The 17,785-nt window shown below is 42.2% G+C and overlaps 1 protein-coding gene across 1 annotated transcript in view; it reads right to left on the bottom strand.

Moving 5' to 3' along the window:
• Slc9b2 (solute carrier family 9 member B2) overlaps positions 1-17,785 on the bottom strand; it is a 35,043-nt gene that overhangs the window by 9,276 nt on the left and 7,982 nt on the right. The window contains exons 2-11 of the mRNA XM_021196749.2: positions 16,197-16,336; positions 15,003-15,180; positions 11,752-11,922; positions 9,874-10,016; positions 8,999-9,126; positions 7,381-7,556; positions 4,449-4,555; positions 3,813-3,962; positions 3,121-3,229; positions 1,280-1,416 (exon numbers count right to left, since the gene is read on the bottom strand). Coding sequence (XP_021052408.1) covers positions 1,280-1,416; positions 3,121-3,229; positions 3,813-3,962; positions 4,449-4,555; positions 7,381-7,556; positions 8,999-9,126; positions 9,874-10,016; positions 11,752-11,922; positions 15,003-15,180; positions 16,197-16,286 — 1,389 coding nt within the window. The 5' untranslated portion in view covers positions 16,287-16,336. The remainder of the gene's footprint in view (positions 1-1,279; positions 1,417-3,120; positions 3,230-3,812; positions 3,963-4,448; positions 4,556-7,380; positions 7,557-8,998; positions 9,127-9,873; positions 10,017-11,751; positions 11,923-15,002; positions 15,181-16,196; positions 16,337-17,785) is intronic.

Genomic DNA, 17,785 nt, shown 5'->3' with positions numbered 1-17,785 from the left:
CCCCCTCTCTCCCTCTCTCTCCCCCTCTCTCTGTCCTTCTCTGTTGTCCTCCCTCCTCTGCCTCTACCCCCCTTCAGGTCTCAAATAAACTTCTTTTATTTATTTATTTAAGGCCTGTCACATGGCTTGATTGTTCAGAGGGACACTTTGGCAGGGCCCCCTGAGACACCCCCCTCTGCCATTTTATAAAACACAACATCCAGTAGATTAATGAACACATGGATATCAATCACCCCTTTTAACCTTAAATAAAAAACCTCGTGGCTTCAATTTGTCATATACAAATTGCTCTAATCAACACTCTTGATGTTTGGCACTATTATTAAGTAAAAGAACAGTCCTTGAACACAGCACTAAGATACTCTATGATACTCCAGCAGTCAATGTGAGAGCTAAGACAGCTATAACCTGGTGTCTACACGGCAGACATGCTCAGTAGAGACAGAAGCACATCCCACAGCAGTCAAAGCAGGATGGAGCAGGCCAGTGCAACATTGCCCCGTGGCACCTGGAACAGCATGTGTTTTAAAACTTAAATGTTTCTCTCCATAATTTTCCATTTGATATTTTTAGGTCACAGCTGCCATGGGTGACAGACCCACAAACAGTGAAACCATGGATGAAGGGAAACACAGGAAAGCATTTCTAAATTCTTCTGCAGGCCACGTTTGGTGGCAATCACCTCTGAGTTCAAGGCCGACCTGGTCCAGGACGACCAGGGCTGAAGAAAGAAACCCTGTCTCAAAACAGAACAAAACAACCTAAATTCCTTTCCAATTGCTCTTTCTTTCCTTATGAATAAAGATATGGACCAGTCATCAATCATATGGCTGTTGATGGATTTCCAAACATTAAGATGAGCCCTGCTGACTCGCTACTGCCTGCCTGCCTGCCTGCCTCTCCCTTCCCTTCTCCCTCCTTCTGCCCTCCCCCCTCCCTTCCTCCTTCTTGGAAGATCTGAGATAAGTTACAAAGGCTCTTTTCAGACTTAGTTTTGTATGATAAAAGCTCAGCCCAGCCTGGTCACTACTTCTTTCTAGTCTTACAGGAAGTCTTTGGATTTATTTTTACCTTCTCTCTGGTGAACGAACCATCATAAATGAGACTTTGAGAGTAGACTAGTGTAAAATCCTCCAACCATGCATTCACGCACCCATTTCTGTCATTTACCAACTGTTTACTTTCTCCAAACTTAGGTAAGTCTTCTTACTCAGTATTTGAAAGTGTCATACAGAGGCAACAGCTAAAATGATGTCCTTTTCTATTGATTATTACTTACCTGGACTGTGGCCTTTGGAAGCCAGGCAAAAGAAATAAATATCTTTTCCTTTATGTTAAAGCCAGCGAAACACACCATCAGGAATGTAGTCAAAATTCTTATCAACACTGCGATGCCGAGGGTTGCAACGCAAAGGCCTGAAAGAAATAATCGGGTTTTAGAAATAATGAGATGCTAGGAGAAATTACATTTCAAAATATTCTCGATAGGGATAATGTTAAAACATTCACTAGAAATAACATTAAAACATCAAATACAAAACAGTTGCATAGAACTGATAAAGAAATAACAAGTGCAGTCATTGCTTGAAATCGTTTCCTTTATAAAACCAGAATTTAATCAGACGTATTTGAATTCTTACAAAGAAAATTTAAATTAGATGCTTCTGCCTTCCTCCAATTTTGAGACCCATCAGGCCAGTGTCAGTACATCACACACTGTGTGCACACAACACTTTACACTTTACGGCAAGACCCACATTTCCCTCTACGCGTTTACTTAACACAGCAGTTCTCCACCACGGGGTCAGAAACCCTTTGGGGTTGAACGACCCTTTCAGGGGCTGCATATCAGATGTCCTGCCTATCAGATATTTACATTATGATTCATAACAGCAGCAAAGTTACAGTCATAAAATAGCAACGGAAATAATTTTATGGGTGGGGCCACTAGCACATGAGGAGTTGAAGCATTAGGAAGATTGAGAACGGCTGATTCAGTATGACTGTGTTAAATGATATACGGGGAGACTGGAGAGATGACTGACTGCTCTTCCTAAGTTCAATTCCCAGCAACCACATGGTGTCTAATAACCATCCGTAATGGGATCCACTGCCCTCTTCTGGTGTGTCTGAAGATAGTGACAATGTACTCATATACATAAAATAAATAAACCTTAAAAAAAAAAAAGAAACGTGACATTAGAAACTTTTTAGATTCTCAAGAGAACAAACTTATAAATGGCATATTAAAAGATAGAACAGAGGGCCGGGGAGCTGGGGTTAAAGAGCTAGTCCCTTAAGGCTGATGCCCTAAATCCAGTCCTCAGAACTCACTTAAAAAGCTGGATACGTTAGCCTGCATCTGTCACTCCAGCACTCTTCAGATGGGAGGCAGAGACATTTCTGGCCCAGGAGTTTTCAGGCCAGCTTGCCCGAGACATGCAGCACAGCAGCAGCCATGAAAGACTCTGCTTCAACAAGGCCAAAAGCGAGAACTGAACCCAGAACCTCCACATTTGGCCTTTGATACAAGGGTACACCTGTGTTCACGTGCACCATGCCGACCAACGCAGGTACCCGTGTTCACATGCAGACCCACAGACCCACAGATACTACATCTATACACATTTCTCTGAGATAAATAAGAATAAGGGGGAAGTATACATAATTCGGTGGGGGTGGGGTAGGTGGCAAGGAACAGATTCCTGGTATGAGTAGAAGAATGCTGAGATGTAAGGAGAAGGATGAGATTGCAAATTAAATAATTGCAAGCACAGTGCTGTCAAGACAATCTTAACATGATGCTGTCTGAGTGTAGGATAAAGAGCGAATGGCAGACATTTCCATCCCAAAGGAACACATTACAGAACTAACTAGTACCTTTAAAATTCTAGCTCTTCATCAGAACAGGTTGGATGAACATCTTTATGTTGGGGGGGTGATGCCTGATTTCATACTTAGATTCACAAGTATTATTCTTTAGCCAACCTCTATGAAGACTTGAGTCATAGTTAGTTCTTTGTATAATTTGTGACAGTGGTAGACAAATACCTCCTGAAGATATCCAGAGCAGGATCTGAAGGTATAGTTTTAGCATGAGAACTCCTGAGAGATTCTTACCAACCGTTTCTGCTCTGAGAGACATGATGGAAACCTCTGCTCCAATCAGGCCAAAAAGAAGAGGCTGGAAAATGGCCCAGGCAACTGCAATTATCTTTTCTACCTCTGACTAAAAGAGAAGCAAAGAAAATTTTATTAATAAGTTATGATTGATATGGGATAGGGGTTTGAGATCTATAAATAAGAAATCAGAGGCAGCTGGATCCCCAGAGCTCAATCGCCAGCTAACCTAGTCAAACAGGTGAGCTCCAAGTTCTTGTGAGATAGGAAAGCTGGGAGTTCAAGACCAGCGTTAACTATGCAGGAAATTCGAGGCCAGAATGTGATATGATACCCCATGTCAAAAAAGAAAAAGAAAAAAGAAAAAAAAAATCAAAGCTAATAATTTTAGGTTACTTAATGTTTTGTTACTATGACTACACAGTTAAGAAAAATATACACATAATTCAAATGAGCAACAACTCTGAAACAGCCAGGTGTGGTAGCATGGCCTTTAATCCTAGTACTTGGAGCAGAGTGGGGGATTTCTTTGATGTTCGAAGCCAGCCTGGTCTACAAAGCAAGTTCAGTCAGGGCTACACAGAGAAACCCTGTCTTGAAAAAAAACCAAAGCCCAAAATCAAAAGAGGTGGAAAAGAAAGAATTTTTATCAAAAAAGGGTCATGAGCAGATGAAGTTACAGTCAAGTTCACCTTCTTGTCAGTCCACCTCATGCCTGCTAGGAAAGCCATGACCAACGTGCACAGTCCTCCTGACCCCGGGAAGCTAAAATACACACTGCTGAACACAGCTAACACAGCAAAACCCAGAATCAGAAAGGCTCGCTTCCACACGAGGTTGTCCTGGAATTAAAAATACAAGGTGCTTAGCTCAATTATTTTATTCTATACCTAGGATGAACACAAGAATGTTAAGCACACAATACTTTCTCTAGTTGGATTTCCAATGCCATTATCACTCTTCTGAAATTTCAATATATATATAAAAGTATTTTGATACTAAACTGGGCTCAAAAAACCATTATAAATGTTGATTTGGTCAAATACTACACAACTCCCAAAAACTTGCATATCCTATTATTTTGCATCTGATATTGCTCTACAGTGAAACTTGGAATGTAGATAATCCTAACAGAGCAGCTTTAGGACCCCACACATGTAGCTCTCCTGGACCTCATGCATAGATAGCAGCAATAAAGAAGTCAGCAAGGTAAAGATGGGGACCATTTCCCCACGTATGCCCTGCAGATCCAGCTTTGAGGAAGGAGTTCTAGAAGGTTCTTCCATTGACAATTTGCAGCATGATTTTTCTCGGATTACTTCTTTTACCTGGTCCCTGCTCGGGAAGTACTGGATAAAAAACCCAAGAAAAGATCCAGCTGCCACACCAATTACCACCTCCAAGATGCCTCTGAAGATGTTAAAAACTGTAGACCCTGAAAAACACAAGGAAAGGAACATTTCCGTCGGGGCTCTAAATCCATAAACGCACAAGCATCAGTCTAACATCGTCAAGCCAAATCACATAACCACACGGAAGGGAATTCTTACAGACATTTCCTACGCCCCATATTTTTACAAATTATTATTTTATGTGTATGGGTGTTTTGCCTGCATGTGTGTGGTACACATACATGCAGTACCCAAGGAGGCCCTCTTCTGGCCTAAGATCTGGTGCTGGAGTGACAGACAGTTGGGAGATGCCCTGTAGGTGCTGGGGAAATCAGTCGGGTCTACTGGAAGAGCAGCCAGTGTTCTGAACTGTTGAGCTGTTTCTCCAGCCCCATACTCTCCACATTTTTAATATAGATGACTTTAAATATCTTTTAAAATGCCTCTAGCCAGATGCGGTGGAGCACACCTTTATTCCCAGCACTCAGGAGGAAGAGGCAGGAGAATCTCTGAGTTCCAGGCCAAGTCTGGTCTACAGAGCAGGTTCCAGGACAGCCAGAGCTCGACAGAGAAAAAGACAAACAGCTTCCGTCTTTCAAGGAGCAGAAGCACAGTGTTGGACAAACTTTTAAAACCAGTGCCAGGTGTAACTCCGATACTTCCCACAGGCTCATTTAATTTAATACCTTTCTTAAGTCTGCCAAATTACGAAAGACAAAATCCATCACTCACAACAGGCTTGCTCTACTGCAGTACGTACAGATGAACAAGTTTTCGAGTTACAAGCATCAAATCTATAGCTCAAAGTAACATAAGGATCTGACAAAATAAAACATCTGCCCACTCTTTATTGGAAAAACAGTAAGTCTGAAACAAATTGCTTGTTAAATTTCCCTAAAAAGGATTTTTCTTTGTGTTGTGACATAATCCCTTTGAAGTATGGCAATAGAAAGGGCTGTAGAAACTGTTTCTCTTCGTAGCAAACAGGGCTCAGGAAATTTAATTTTTTTGTTGTTGTTGTTGTTGGGTTTTTTTGTTTGTTTGTTTTGTTTTTGTTTTTCTCGAGACAGGGTTTCTCTGTATAGCCCTGGCTGTCCTGGAACTCACTTTGTAGACCAGGCTGGCCTTGAACTCAGAAATCCTCCTGCCTCTGCCTCCCGAGTGCTGGGATTAAAGGCGTGCACCACCATGCCCAGCTCAGAAATTTAATTTTGAAAGTCTTTGTTAAGACATCATTTGAAAAATTGTTCTTCATGTAAAGCCATTTTTCTTTTCTGTTTATTTTATATTTGTGTCTATTCTGTCTACATTACCACCTGTGTGCCTGCCAGAAGAGGGCGCTCTGCAGTTACAGATGGTTGTGAGCATCAGGTGAGTGCAGGGAATTGAACCTGAGTCCTCTGCAAGAACAGCAAGTGCGCTTCACCCGAAGCTGCCTTTCCTGCTCAAAAAAAGCCATTTTCCAATTGTCTTGAGACAAAAGTTCACTGTGGTTTCTTACTGCTACAATGAGCATTTCTCTTACTTAAAACCAAATTCCATCACATAATTTTACTTGGCAAAGACAGCTTTCTGGGGGGCTAATGGTGTGCTTGTCAAAAAGTGCCCCACTGAATGTGCAGGGTTTGGGGTGAGCAGGGTCATTTGCCTGACAAGAGCAAGGTCCTAGGTTCATCTTAACTCTTATCAGCTAAAAACAAAACAAAAGTCCATCTGTGATGCCAGCATGACCCTCAAGCTATTTCAAGAAAGGATGTGCTACGTGCTGGCTGTGGTGGTGCATTAAACACACCTTTAGCTTCACTACTTGGAAGGCAGAGGCAGGTGGATCCCTGAGTTCCAGGCCAGCCCTCTCTGTACAGAGCAAGTTCCAGGACAGCCAGGGCTATACATAGAAACCCTGGCTCGACCCTGGACCCCCTCTCCCTCCCAAAGAATGTCCTTTAGAATGTAACTAATATGGTTCAGTTTCCTGTATGGTAAAATGTTTAAAACAAACAAAATTCTTGGGCTCATACCTAAAAATTCAGGAAATCTAGTCAGGTTCAAACTCTTAAAACATCTGACAACAGGCCTTAGGGGCAGGCAGAGGCGACACAGCAGTCAGCCAGGAGAATGCACAAGCTGTGCAAAGCTGAGAGAAACCCCTCTAAGAATCCCTGTCTGCCTCTTGATCTTCCTGCCTCCTCCGTGACCCGAAGGCAAACCCTGTTGCTTTGAAGCCATGGTTCCTAGTCATGGCTACACTGATTCCCATCCCCAAGGGGGCTCATTTAGTTGGTCTAAGGTAATGTCTACATTAAAAAAAAAAAAATTAAAGCTCCCTGGGTAATGCTAATCAATAGCTAAGGCTAAGAACTGCTGCTTTAAAGATTCACACAAGGCAAGCTGTGTTAATATAAATATAGAGTCGCATAGTAGAGTTAAACTAAAGGTGATTATCCGTTAGGTCTTCATAGGGAATAGGAACATCTGTGCGTTACAGAACAAGAAAGTAACATTGTGAAACCAGGACTTATTGAAGACTAATTTACAAGGACAGGAGAACAGAAAACGCTTCTATTTTAGATTCCCAGCAGTCCTCTCACCTGGACTGCTGTGTCTCCTGTGTGCCTACTACACTCCTGACCCTTTGTGTGGTTTCTCCTAGACCTCGCCAAGAAGAACTACCCTTCTATAAACCTCCCTCCTTCTGTAAACCCTGTGTCCTCCTGTCCTGCACTCCATCTATAAGGGCAAAGGCAGGGATAAGCTGCTTCTGTTTTATGGCTCTGGGGAGGGACCCAGCATCTCCCCTACACACATTGCCCTAAGTACTCATGCCATGGTTTAAACACTGTCCCAGCCTACCCTGGAGAGCTGAGATTACCTGTGGAAAAGGCCACGCCCAAGCACGTGTTGAAGCCAGTGATGGCCAGGATGTCATCGAAGCTGCCGGCGGCCATGAGTAAGGTTGGGATCCCTTTTTCAACACCGTAGCCTCCTTCCTGCAAAAGGAGCATGGAGGGCACTACGACAGCTGGGGACACGGCACCTACGACAAAACTAAGCAGCCGGGTGTCAGACGCCGTGGCCTGGGTGAGCTGCTCACGACCACCACCTCGGATTCATAACAGGGCCTCTGTGTTCCTATACTTTTACAGGCTAGTTTAGACTTTGGATGACGGCAGTCTCTTAAACGACCCAGAAACACCAAACCAGAAATGCACAGGCAGACAGTTGTATGGAACACTGCGTTTTGAAGTCTATCCATGAACCATCTGTTTTGCAATGACTTAGTAGCCCCAAGTCCAAGACCTAGGTTGCCTAAAATATATATCATGAGAAATAGTGAATTAGTAATGAAGTTAGGCTCCAGTAGGTGCTTTAAAATTTATATACATATACATACACACACATATGGGCTGGAGAGATGATCCAGTGGTTAAGAGCACTGACAGAGCACTGACTGTTCTTTCAGAGGTCCTGAGTTCAATTCCCAGCAACCACGTGGTGGGTCACAATCATCTGTAATGGGGTCCAATGCCCTCTTCTGGTGTGTCTGAAGACAGCGACAGTGTACTCATATAAATAAATAAATGTCTTTAAAAAGTATATATGTATATACATACACACATATACTTTATATACATATATACACATATACACACATATGTGCCAGTCATGTTCTAAGGTGTGAAAACTGTCATGAGCATTCTCAAGTACACAGGGCTTCAGTTGGGTCTTGAGATGTGAAATCAGACAACAGATCTGAAGGTCGAGGCTCTGAAGACATGGGCAGTGAGCTAGTCAGAGCAACTGGCTAACACTGCGAAGAGGTTTCCATACTGACTATGCTCTCAACACCCACTTCAAGGACTTCACATATGAACTCATTTCATTACCACCAGAACACTATGAAATAGATACAAGTAAGGAAATCAAGGCACGGAGAGACTGGCTAACGGGAAGCCACAGAGGAAGAGTTGACATCTAGGTAGTGGCCTGAGTCCTCCTTCTGACAGGTAAAAATTTCTTCTTGTCCACCACGTGTAAATACTAAATTCTTGCTATATACTTTTAACATATGCACGTCTCATGGCTCCCACCCACCGGACGTGAAAATAGGACACTGGAAGGGATGTGTAGGAGAACCACCAAGTCACAGTGTCTGCTGAGGGCCACTGAGCTTCAAGCTGCTTATGGAGGCTCTGGGGTGGGATCCACCATCTAACTCCCAGGCCTGGGGATTGGGCATAGAGAAAAACAAAAACAAAACCAACACCCCCCCCCCGCTTCTTTGGTAGTTTAGTTTACTGCAGTCACTGCAAAAATTAGCTACAGAGACACAAACTGTATCTTACAGCTACGCTGTTCAGATAGTGCTGAAGTGACTATGATCTATTTTATGGTGTTATTTTTTTTAAAAAAAAAGTTATTTTACATTCTCTTTAATGGAGTCAGGAAGTTCCAAATGTCGTTTGATATTTTCACATGAAAAGAATTACCCCAGGATGAACCCCCATTGCCATGGCAACCCCATCAGGAAGTGTGAGAGAAGCGCAGAAGCACACGCCTCCACGATGCAGGGACCCATGGCCAGTCGTACACACACACCCTTCAGCTTCTTCAGGGCCTGAAAAACAAGAGTGGACACACCATGTTCCTCTGATGGCACGTGGACACTATGACCTCCAGCACCTCCTCAGGCCATGCTCGGTCGTCACGGGTTCTTCAGCTAATTAGCTTTAATCTGGCATATCTGCATTCTTTGGGTTTGAGAGACAGTGTGCCCAGGAATCCGGCAACAGGTGGCTATGGTTCCTCATTGTAGGTGTTACCACTTAAGAAGGCACAAGATAAAGTTAGTGGCCTCAGTTTGTGAAATTGGTGAGTGTTGGGGACAAGTTTACAGTCACACAGGTGACTTCAGAGTCTGAGCTTCTGACCTACATACTGTCTGACCATTCATTTGACTTGTGGCTCATGGCCCCAGAATGAGACCAAATGAAGATGTTTGTCTCCAAAGAACCATTCATGCATTCAAAGGTACACATAAGGTAAAAATGTACGTTCAAAAGCACGCTTAAGACTCATTCTGTTTGGTAGGCAGTTCCTTGAGTCAATGTAGTTAGCGCTGTGGGCATGTTTGGGGCTGGACAGGCTGTTTCCCCACAGTCACCTGTATGACTTTCTCTGTGTTTCCCCTCCACAGTGACATGTGCGAGAGCATCTGGATGCCCACAATGGGACTAAATCCTCCTCTTCCTGAGACTGTTGAGCGCATTGTCCACGTTCATTCCTGAAGCCTAATCATTATGAATACTTGTCATATTGGAAGACCGTGTTTGGTATCTGATAATTAGAAACCCATACTCCGTACCTTTGAATCCAGACCAAGGCCAGCACGGACCAGAATGACAGAAAGGGCTATGCTTCTCAAAGATGACGACCACTTGTGCTGGATCCGGATGTAATCACTGATGACTGGGACGTTCCTCAAGAGGAACCCAGCTAGCAGCATGCCTTGAATGAATCACACCGGACTAGTTAGGTTTTCAATTAGGGAAGCTTATTTTTACTTTTTAGCACTTTACATGTGACAGAGACTGCAATGTAGTTTTCCCCTATGCTTACTTAGTCTTTGGATGAAATGAAGTTAAATTTGTAATTAAAACACATATAATAAGCTGGGCGTGGTGGTGCACGCCTTTAATCCCAGCACTTGGGAGGCAGAGGCAGGCGAATTTCTAAGTTCGAGGCCAGCCTGGTCTACAAAGTGAGTTCCAGGACTATACAGAGAAACCCTGTCTCAGAAAAAAAAACAAAACACATATAATAAAAAAAAAAAATCAATGAAATACTTTTTGTATAAAATTTATTAGAATAATTAATATTGCCAGAAGGGTTGGAGAGATGGCACAGTGGTTAAGAGCACTGGCTGTTCTTTTAGAGGACCTGGATTCAATTCCCAGCACCCACATGGCAGCTCACAGCTGTCTATAACTCCGATTCTAGAGGATCTTGACACAGAGATACATATAGTCAAAACACCAATGCACATAAAATAAAAATAAATGTGTAAAAACAAAATTAATAGTGTCTGGGTAACTGAAAATAGAGAGGACATATGTATAGCATTTAGAAGGAATAATGATCACCTCCTCCATGAGAGGCTTTAATCCAATTTCAGTTCACTGTCCCTGAGTACAAACAGCTCCTAGAGTTATTTGCAATGTCAGATTCCCTGAGCCATCAATAACGATAACTACCTATATGGATTCTATATTTACCTTCATGGAAGCCAGTAGGATACAGGCAACACACATTGTAGAGGTTCAGAAGACATTTATGGTAAATGGACACCACCTTGCCATGGCAGATGGTGCCTCTTCCTCTATTTACTATTCACCGTTTACTGACCGCCTTCCTTATTTTATACAAGATGAGGAACGTAAAATCAGTTGTAGACAGATGACCATGACCTTTGCTTATATAATGGACAAATGGTAGGAACTATAACACAGCAACAAGCTTTCAGCCTCCAGAGGAACAAGGCTAACAACCCCAACTGATGAAACAGAAAAGACAGCCATACAAGGCATCTGGGAGGGGAGGGGAGGGGAGCAAGGGCGTAGGCCAGTGTAATGTTTCTGGGGCAGAAAGTGGTTACTAAGAAGTCATGAGAAGTTTCACATCCTAGGTATGGATAATTCAGGGTAACTAAACCTGGGTTCTTGTAAGGGAATTCTGCCCACATTTAGGCCATAAGTACATATGAAGGGAAAGATCCTTCTATGAGAGACCTGGAGGTCTCTGTTCTCCATGTCTGATCTGTGATAACTTCTTCATACTGTGTCTGCATAAGTGTTCACACTTCACACTGATAAACACTTTTACTAAAGTTAGGATACTGTATAAAAATAGAGACAAGCCGGACCAAGGTAGTGGTCCATGCCTTTAGTTCAACACATGGGTGACAGAGGCAGATGGAGCTCTGTGAGTTTGAGGCCAGCCTGGTTTACAAAGCAAGTTCCAGGACAGCCAGGGCTACACAGAGAAACCCTGTCTCAAAAACAACAACAACAACAACAACAAAACAAAACAAAACAAAAAAACCCACCAAACCCAAAATGTCTGCCTTTCATCTCCAGGATAGCAAATGCTGAAAATTTTAATTCCTTTATTCCCCAAAGCTTTTCAGAATAGTTTCTATAACTATCATTTGCTTTGAGGAAATCAGGAAGCATTTCACACTTACCGAGAAGAGGAGGCAGAGGAGGCAATGTTGGAAACTTAATGAGTCCAAAAAGTTTACCTCCGGTGATGGAACAATAGAACAGAATGATAATTCCAAACAGATTTCCTCCAGGAAGACATTCAGGGCCGGTAACTGACCAAACCACTGCCCACAGAAGAACAACCATGGTACCTAAAGACCACCACCAACGAAAAGAGCAGCAAATAAGTACATACATACATACATTAAAAATAAAACCCAAAACACCAGGAAAACTACATTTTATATGCAAGCTTTGATGTATTCTGAAATTATTTTTAAATAAACACAACATCCGTATGCAAATGTTTATAACCATAAGTTATAAAGGACACAAGGAATGTGAACAAGTAGGTGATTACCAATCAGGTTAAGAACCAGGGAATCGGTCGGGCGTGGTGGTGCACACCTTTAATCCCAGCACTTGGGAGGCAGAGGCAGGCGGATTTCTGAGTTCGAGGCCAGCTTGGTCTACCAAGTGAGTTCCAGGACAGCCAGGGCTATACAGAAAAACCCTGTCTCGAAAAACAAAACAAAAAAAAAAAAAAAAAAAAAAAAAAAGAAGAACCAGGGAATCAGGTCAGCCATGGTGAGTTCAAAGCTAGCCTTATCTATAAAGTGAGTTCCAGTACAGCCAGGGATGTTACACAGAGAAACCTTGCTTGGGGTGGTGTGGTGTGTGTGTGTGTGTGTGTGTGTGTGTGTGTGTGTGTGTTTCGGGGTGGGGGTAGGGAGAAGCACCATGGAATAAACAGCACCTTGAATACACCAGTCCTGTTTCCCTTCACAATGCCAGAAAGAACCACCATCTTGCAACCCAGGAACAGTTAATATTCCAGAGAACAATCACTGTCCTCTTAGTAGAAATCTGAGAATATTTGAACTCTGCTTATGCTCCAGTATTTAGTTTTGCCTTGAATTAAACATTAACCATCAGCTCTTTCAGAGTAAATGTTTGTTTAGAATTATCACACTAAAAAAAAAAAAAAAAGGTCTATTTCTGTGTTATCACAAAATGAGAGTTATTAACACAGTGACCAAACCCCATGCCTCCTTTTCTAAATTCTCAAAAACACTTTCCCCAGAAATGTAAGCCACTAATACAATGAAATGTCTAAGGCATTTTCAGTATTTTCCAATAGAGTATACAAGCTAAGATTTCCATAAGATCTTACAGCCAGAATGGAAGGCACAGCTTTCCAGATGTTAAGTAGGACTTTATTAAAGCACTAGCTGAATTTTTTTTTTTAATTCAGACAGAGTTAAGAGTTTTCCTTTTTCCAGGCTAAGATCACTTTGTAAAAGTCCCTCTCCTTTCATTACCCATATTTGCAATATAATTGGAAGTGTTATGTGCATATTGTAAGGTATTCCCAGATCGGGTTTAAATCAGTTAATTATTGATTTGTCATTTATGACTTTGGAAAAAACATAACCTTCATGTAATAATTGCTTCTTAAGAGGAGGATGCAGGAGTGAAACGAGAGAAAAATCAGTGAGCACACGTTTATCTACCAGGAGCCCTCATCTCTCAGGAACGTTCTGAAGAACTCTATATTTTAAAATGGGTTCTCAGGCTGTTGAGATAGCTCAGTGGGTAAGTGTTCTAATGAACATGAAAATCTACTTGTAGCTCCAGTGCTCAGGACATAGATGTGATCCCAGAGCAAGCTGGCTAGCTAGACCAAGCGCATCAATAATCGAGTGCAATTCAGAGTGCATGTCATTGATATGGACACGGACATACACACACACACACACACACACACACACACACACACACACACACGTGCACACGCGCGCGCACGTACTCACGCACGCATGCATGCACGCACACACAGTGCCGCAAAATACATTTAAAAAATATTAAAATAAAAATGAGACTTCAAATCACATGACTCGTTTTGACACATTCCTCAGGCAATGAGTATCTGTTTTTATTATAAATGTTTTAACTAGCTAGCTATGTGGCATATTTTCAGTGGTAAAAGTTAGAAAAATAATAAGAGGAAAGAAAAGGTATTGAATGGTATGTGGCCTCTCAGCTAGTTCATATCCTGGAACCTGGTTTTCTGTGTTCCTAATAGCTTAAAAATGTTTTCCCACACTGATTCAGAATCTTACTTTCCCAACAAAAACATGCACCACCTAAAGTAGAACATATTATATTTGTTGTCACTGGCCTGGATGAAAACGAGGACAATGTCTGTGAGAGTCTTCCTTCTAAGCTCTAAGAAGACTCAGCTCAGGCTGAGTGGGTGGCACAGGCCTGCAATGCCAGCCCTGGAGAGGCTGAGACAGGAGGATCAAGAGTCCTGAGCTACAGAGATAGCCTTTGTTGAAACAAAGCAAAAAACAAACGAACAAAAAACAAAAACAAAAACCAACCAAACCAACAAACCAGACACACACAAACTAAGGTCACGAGGACTGGGAATTGAGAATCCAGCCTTGGTTTTCAGGAAAAGAGAGAGAAAGCTGTAAGTATAACTGAAATAATGTTTTCATTCTCAACAGTTTCCAAAATTGTCTAAAAATCTGCCTTACAGACAATTTTCAACCTCTTCTTTCTTGTATGATTGCACAGCTAACCTACACTATGCGCACAGCGTGCGGGCCCACACACAATCATCCACACACTCTTCCTTTGTAAACAAGACGTCGTATCACTGATTTTGAGCATCTGTAGTCACTAAATTTCTCACATATTTTAGGTTACTGCCACAAACTACAAGACAAATACATCTAAACTGAAACAATGTCCAAAAAAAAAAAAAAAGTCAGGATAAATCCTCCCCTAAATCCTCAAAGTCTACAAAGAAATGGGTGATTTGCAAAGCAAGACTCTTGCTCAGCATCAGTCGCAATGCTCTAATGAGGTCAACATTTACAGAATGCTTTTCTGGTAATAAGACATTGGCCAACAGTGATTGTGTGAAATTACCCAGATTCGGAAGTTCTCTCATCTCTGCTCTTTTGACTCAAGAAAGTACTGGCTCGAATGTGGTCACAGACACCTCTGAAGCCACAGTGTGAGAGGGAGAGCTTTTTACCCCCTACCCGGAGTGACCGTGACCGTGTGGAACAGAGCCACAACTGGGTCAGCTGTTCTGCCTCGCAGTTTTAACTTAAGAAGAGTAAATTTCTTGTTGTCTTTTTTTTAACCGCATGGCTTGGGAAACTCTCACTGTGACATCATCTCTGATCATTTTCATCCCCCGCTGTACACACACCATTCGTTATCACTCTTGCCAGGCAGCCGCGTGGAGGGCAGGCCAGGAATTGCCTCAGACTCTGCAGGCCCCTGGGTTCTGTTGGTGAGTCCTGGGTTTTTTTACCGCTGGTCAGGAGTTTACTGCCTTCTGTCGGTTCACTTCTGTCTGCACCTCTGAGGCTCATGACTCTCTCCTCCTGGATTTAAAACAAAATTTTAAATCTTTAAAACTAAAACAAAACAAAACAAAACAAAACAAAACAAAAAAAACCCTTTATTTTCACACATCTTTTAGCTATTGACTTATCAAATCTCAAATCAAATCTCAAATCTCAAATCAAGTTGTCACTATTAGAATCGAGGATTAATAACTTATTAACACGCATCTTTATTACTAACATGTCACCTCGTACTTAGAAGAAGAACCATTGAAGAATATTGAACAATAAGTCCCTGTTTTTAAATTTTTAAATGTGTGGGTCATGTAAACCTAAAGTTACATAGTAACTATGTAACCAGGCCCCCAAATTAATACAGTTAACACATAATTCAAGATCATAGCAAGTAAATGTATCAAAGTGATTTAAGAAAGGGAAGGAGGGAGGGAGGTGAGAGGGAAAGAGGGAGGAGGGAGGGAAGAAAAGAGGGAGGAGGAAGGGAGGGAGGGAGGGAGAAAGAGAGCAAGGGAAACAACCACACAAATTCACCTAAAAAGATGTTCTCAACCTGTGGGTCACCGCGCTTTGGGGGGTCAAACTACTTTTTCACAGGGGTTGAATAATAGCATCAGAAAATACAGATGTTTACCTTACAATTCCTAACTGTAGCAAAACTACAGTTATGACATAGCAGCAAAAATAATTTTCTGGTTGGGAGGTCACCACCGCATGATGAACTGTATTAAAGGGTTTCAGCATTAGGAAAGTTGAGAACCACTGAACTAGGGCTTAGGCCAGGAACACAAAGTTTTCCTTCCTTTTTTTTTTTTTTTTTTTTTTTGAGACAGGGTCTCACCAGGTTACTCAGGCTGGCCGCAGGCTCACAATATTTCTGCATCCCTCTTCTGAGTGCTGGTATTTCAGGAGTGTGTCTTCCAGGAGAACTGTTAGTCGACTGGTAAAGCGTGAGGAGAAATGATTCTCTCTGCTTAGAAGCCATAGTCATGTGCTTAAGGCAACAGCTGGGACTCCCTGCCTTTGGCTGGAGATTTTACCTGTAGTTCGTGATGTGGAGAAGCCTCGTACGTGATCCCCGTAGGTGGCTTTGAATACTGACATTCAACTGTCTTATCTTCATCCTCCATGTCTTATAATTTCGAAGATGATGATTCAGGAACGAGGAGTCAGATCTGGTCTGAAGGAAATACAGCATCGACAGAGGGTATTGAAGATCGTTGGAAGTAGATGAGTAAATTTACTTTTATCTTTCCTTGGGACCCTGAGGGTGGACCCACAGTGAATCAAACGTTTCTCAACCTTTTCATTGCTGACCTGTTTTAGAGCTCAACATATTATCTTCATCCTTATCTAGTTTTTGGCTGCTCTTGAATAAACCCTTGTTGGCTTATCACATCCTAATTCCTTTCCCATCATTCCTTGAGGGAAATGCTTTGAAACACACACAGAGCTCTATCGCTCCTAAATCGTCCTAGCTAATGGGCTGACTCCACACAAGCAAGACTGACCTCTCAGGTGACTTTCCAGTGTTGACACCGGAACAGAGTTACCTGAGGAAACCTCTTCCGATCCCATTATTTTCTGAGAAACAAAGAGTCACTTATTCCTGCCTTGTCTACATTTCTGTATTGTTGTGATTGCTGCGGTAAGATTTTCCCATGTGGAACTTTGAGTGCACTTAGAAAAGAATCTGTGCAATTTTAAAACTTTGGAGAGGAGAAAATTATATGGTTTGCCTTGGCGATAAAAACTTTCTTGGATATATTCTGCAATTTTGGGGGGATAACTTAATTCCATTTACCACAATTTGAGATCATTTTCTGGTTTTGTGGTTTTCAGAGCAGGCGAGGAAGCACTTGGGGATCTCTTACAGCAGTTTTCAAACACTTCTAAGACAGAAGTGCGGCCTCAAATGAAACAAAATCTTTAAAGCCAACAAATGGAACAGATGACAGTGGGCCTGCAAGATCCTTGTCCTTCTCCAGAGTCAGGTGAGCTGACTTGGTGAAAGTCTCTATAAATGTACTTTTCCATAACATCAGGCATTTGTTAAACAAGCCCTCTATTCTTCAGCTTAATTAAAAAACCAATCTAAATGCTTAAAATTTCTTCCTGCACTATTTAAATGGACCAGATGGGGCTATAAAGTTGCAAATGTCAAGTAAAACATGTTTCCTTCTATGAATTCAACACTGCCGGAAGATCGCTACCAGGGCGGAGACTAGTCACTTTCCTTAGTTTTTAAGATTTTGTTTTAAACTATGTGTATGTGTACCTGTTTGTACACATGGGTGCAGTTACCCGCGGAGGTTAGAAGAGGACATTGGATTCCACGGAGTTGGAGTTACAGACTGTTGTGAGCCACCTGGTATGGGTGCTTGGAACCTTAATCTTAGTTACACCTTTATTGATGAGATGAAACGCCATGACCATGACAACTCATAGAGGAAAACATTGAATTGGAGGCTTGCTTACAGTTTCAGAGGGTAAGTTCATGATGTTGGGGGTGGGGATGGCAGCAGGCAGGCAGGCATGGTGCTGGAGCAGTATAAGACAGCTAGCTCCAAGCCGGGTGTGATGGCTCATGCCTTTAATCCCAGCACTCGGGAGGCAGAGGCAGGCGGAT

Source organism: Mus pahari, chromosome 4, assembly GCF_900095145.1.
Source record: "Mus pahari chromosome 4, PAHARI_EIJ_v1.1, whole genome shotgun sequence".
NCBI lineage: Eukaryota > Metazoa > Chordata > Mammalia > Rodentia > Muridae > Mus > Mus pahari.
This window is presented reverse-complemented; position numbering and strand designations above follow the sequence as displayed.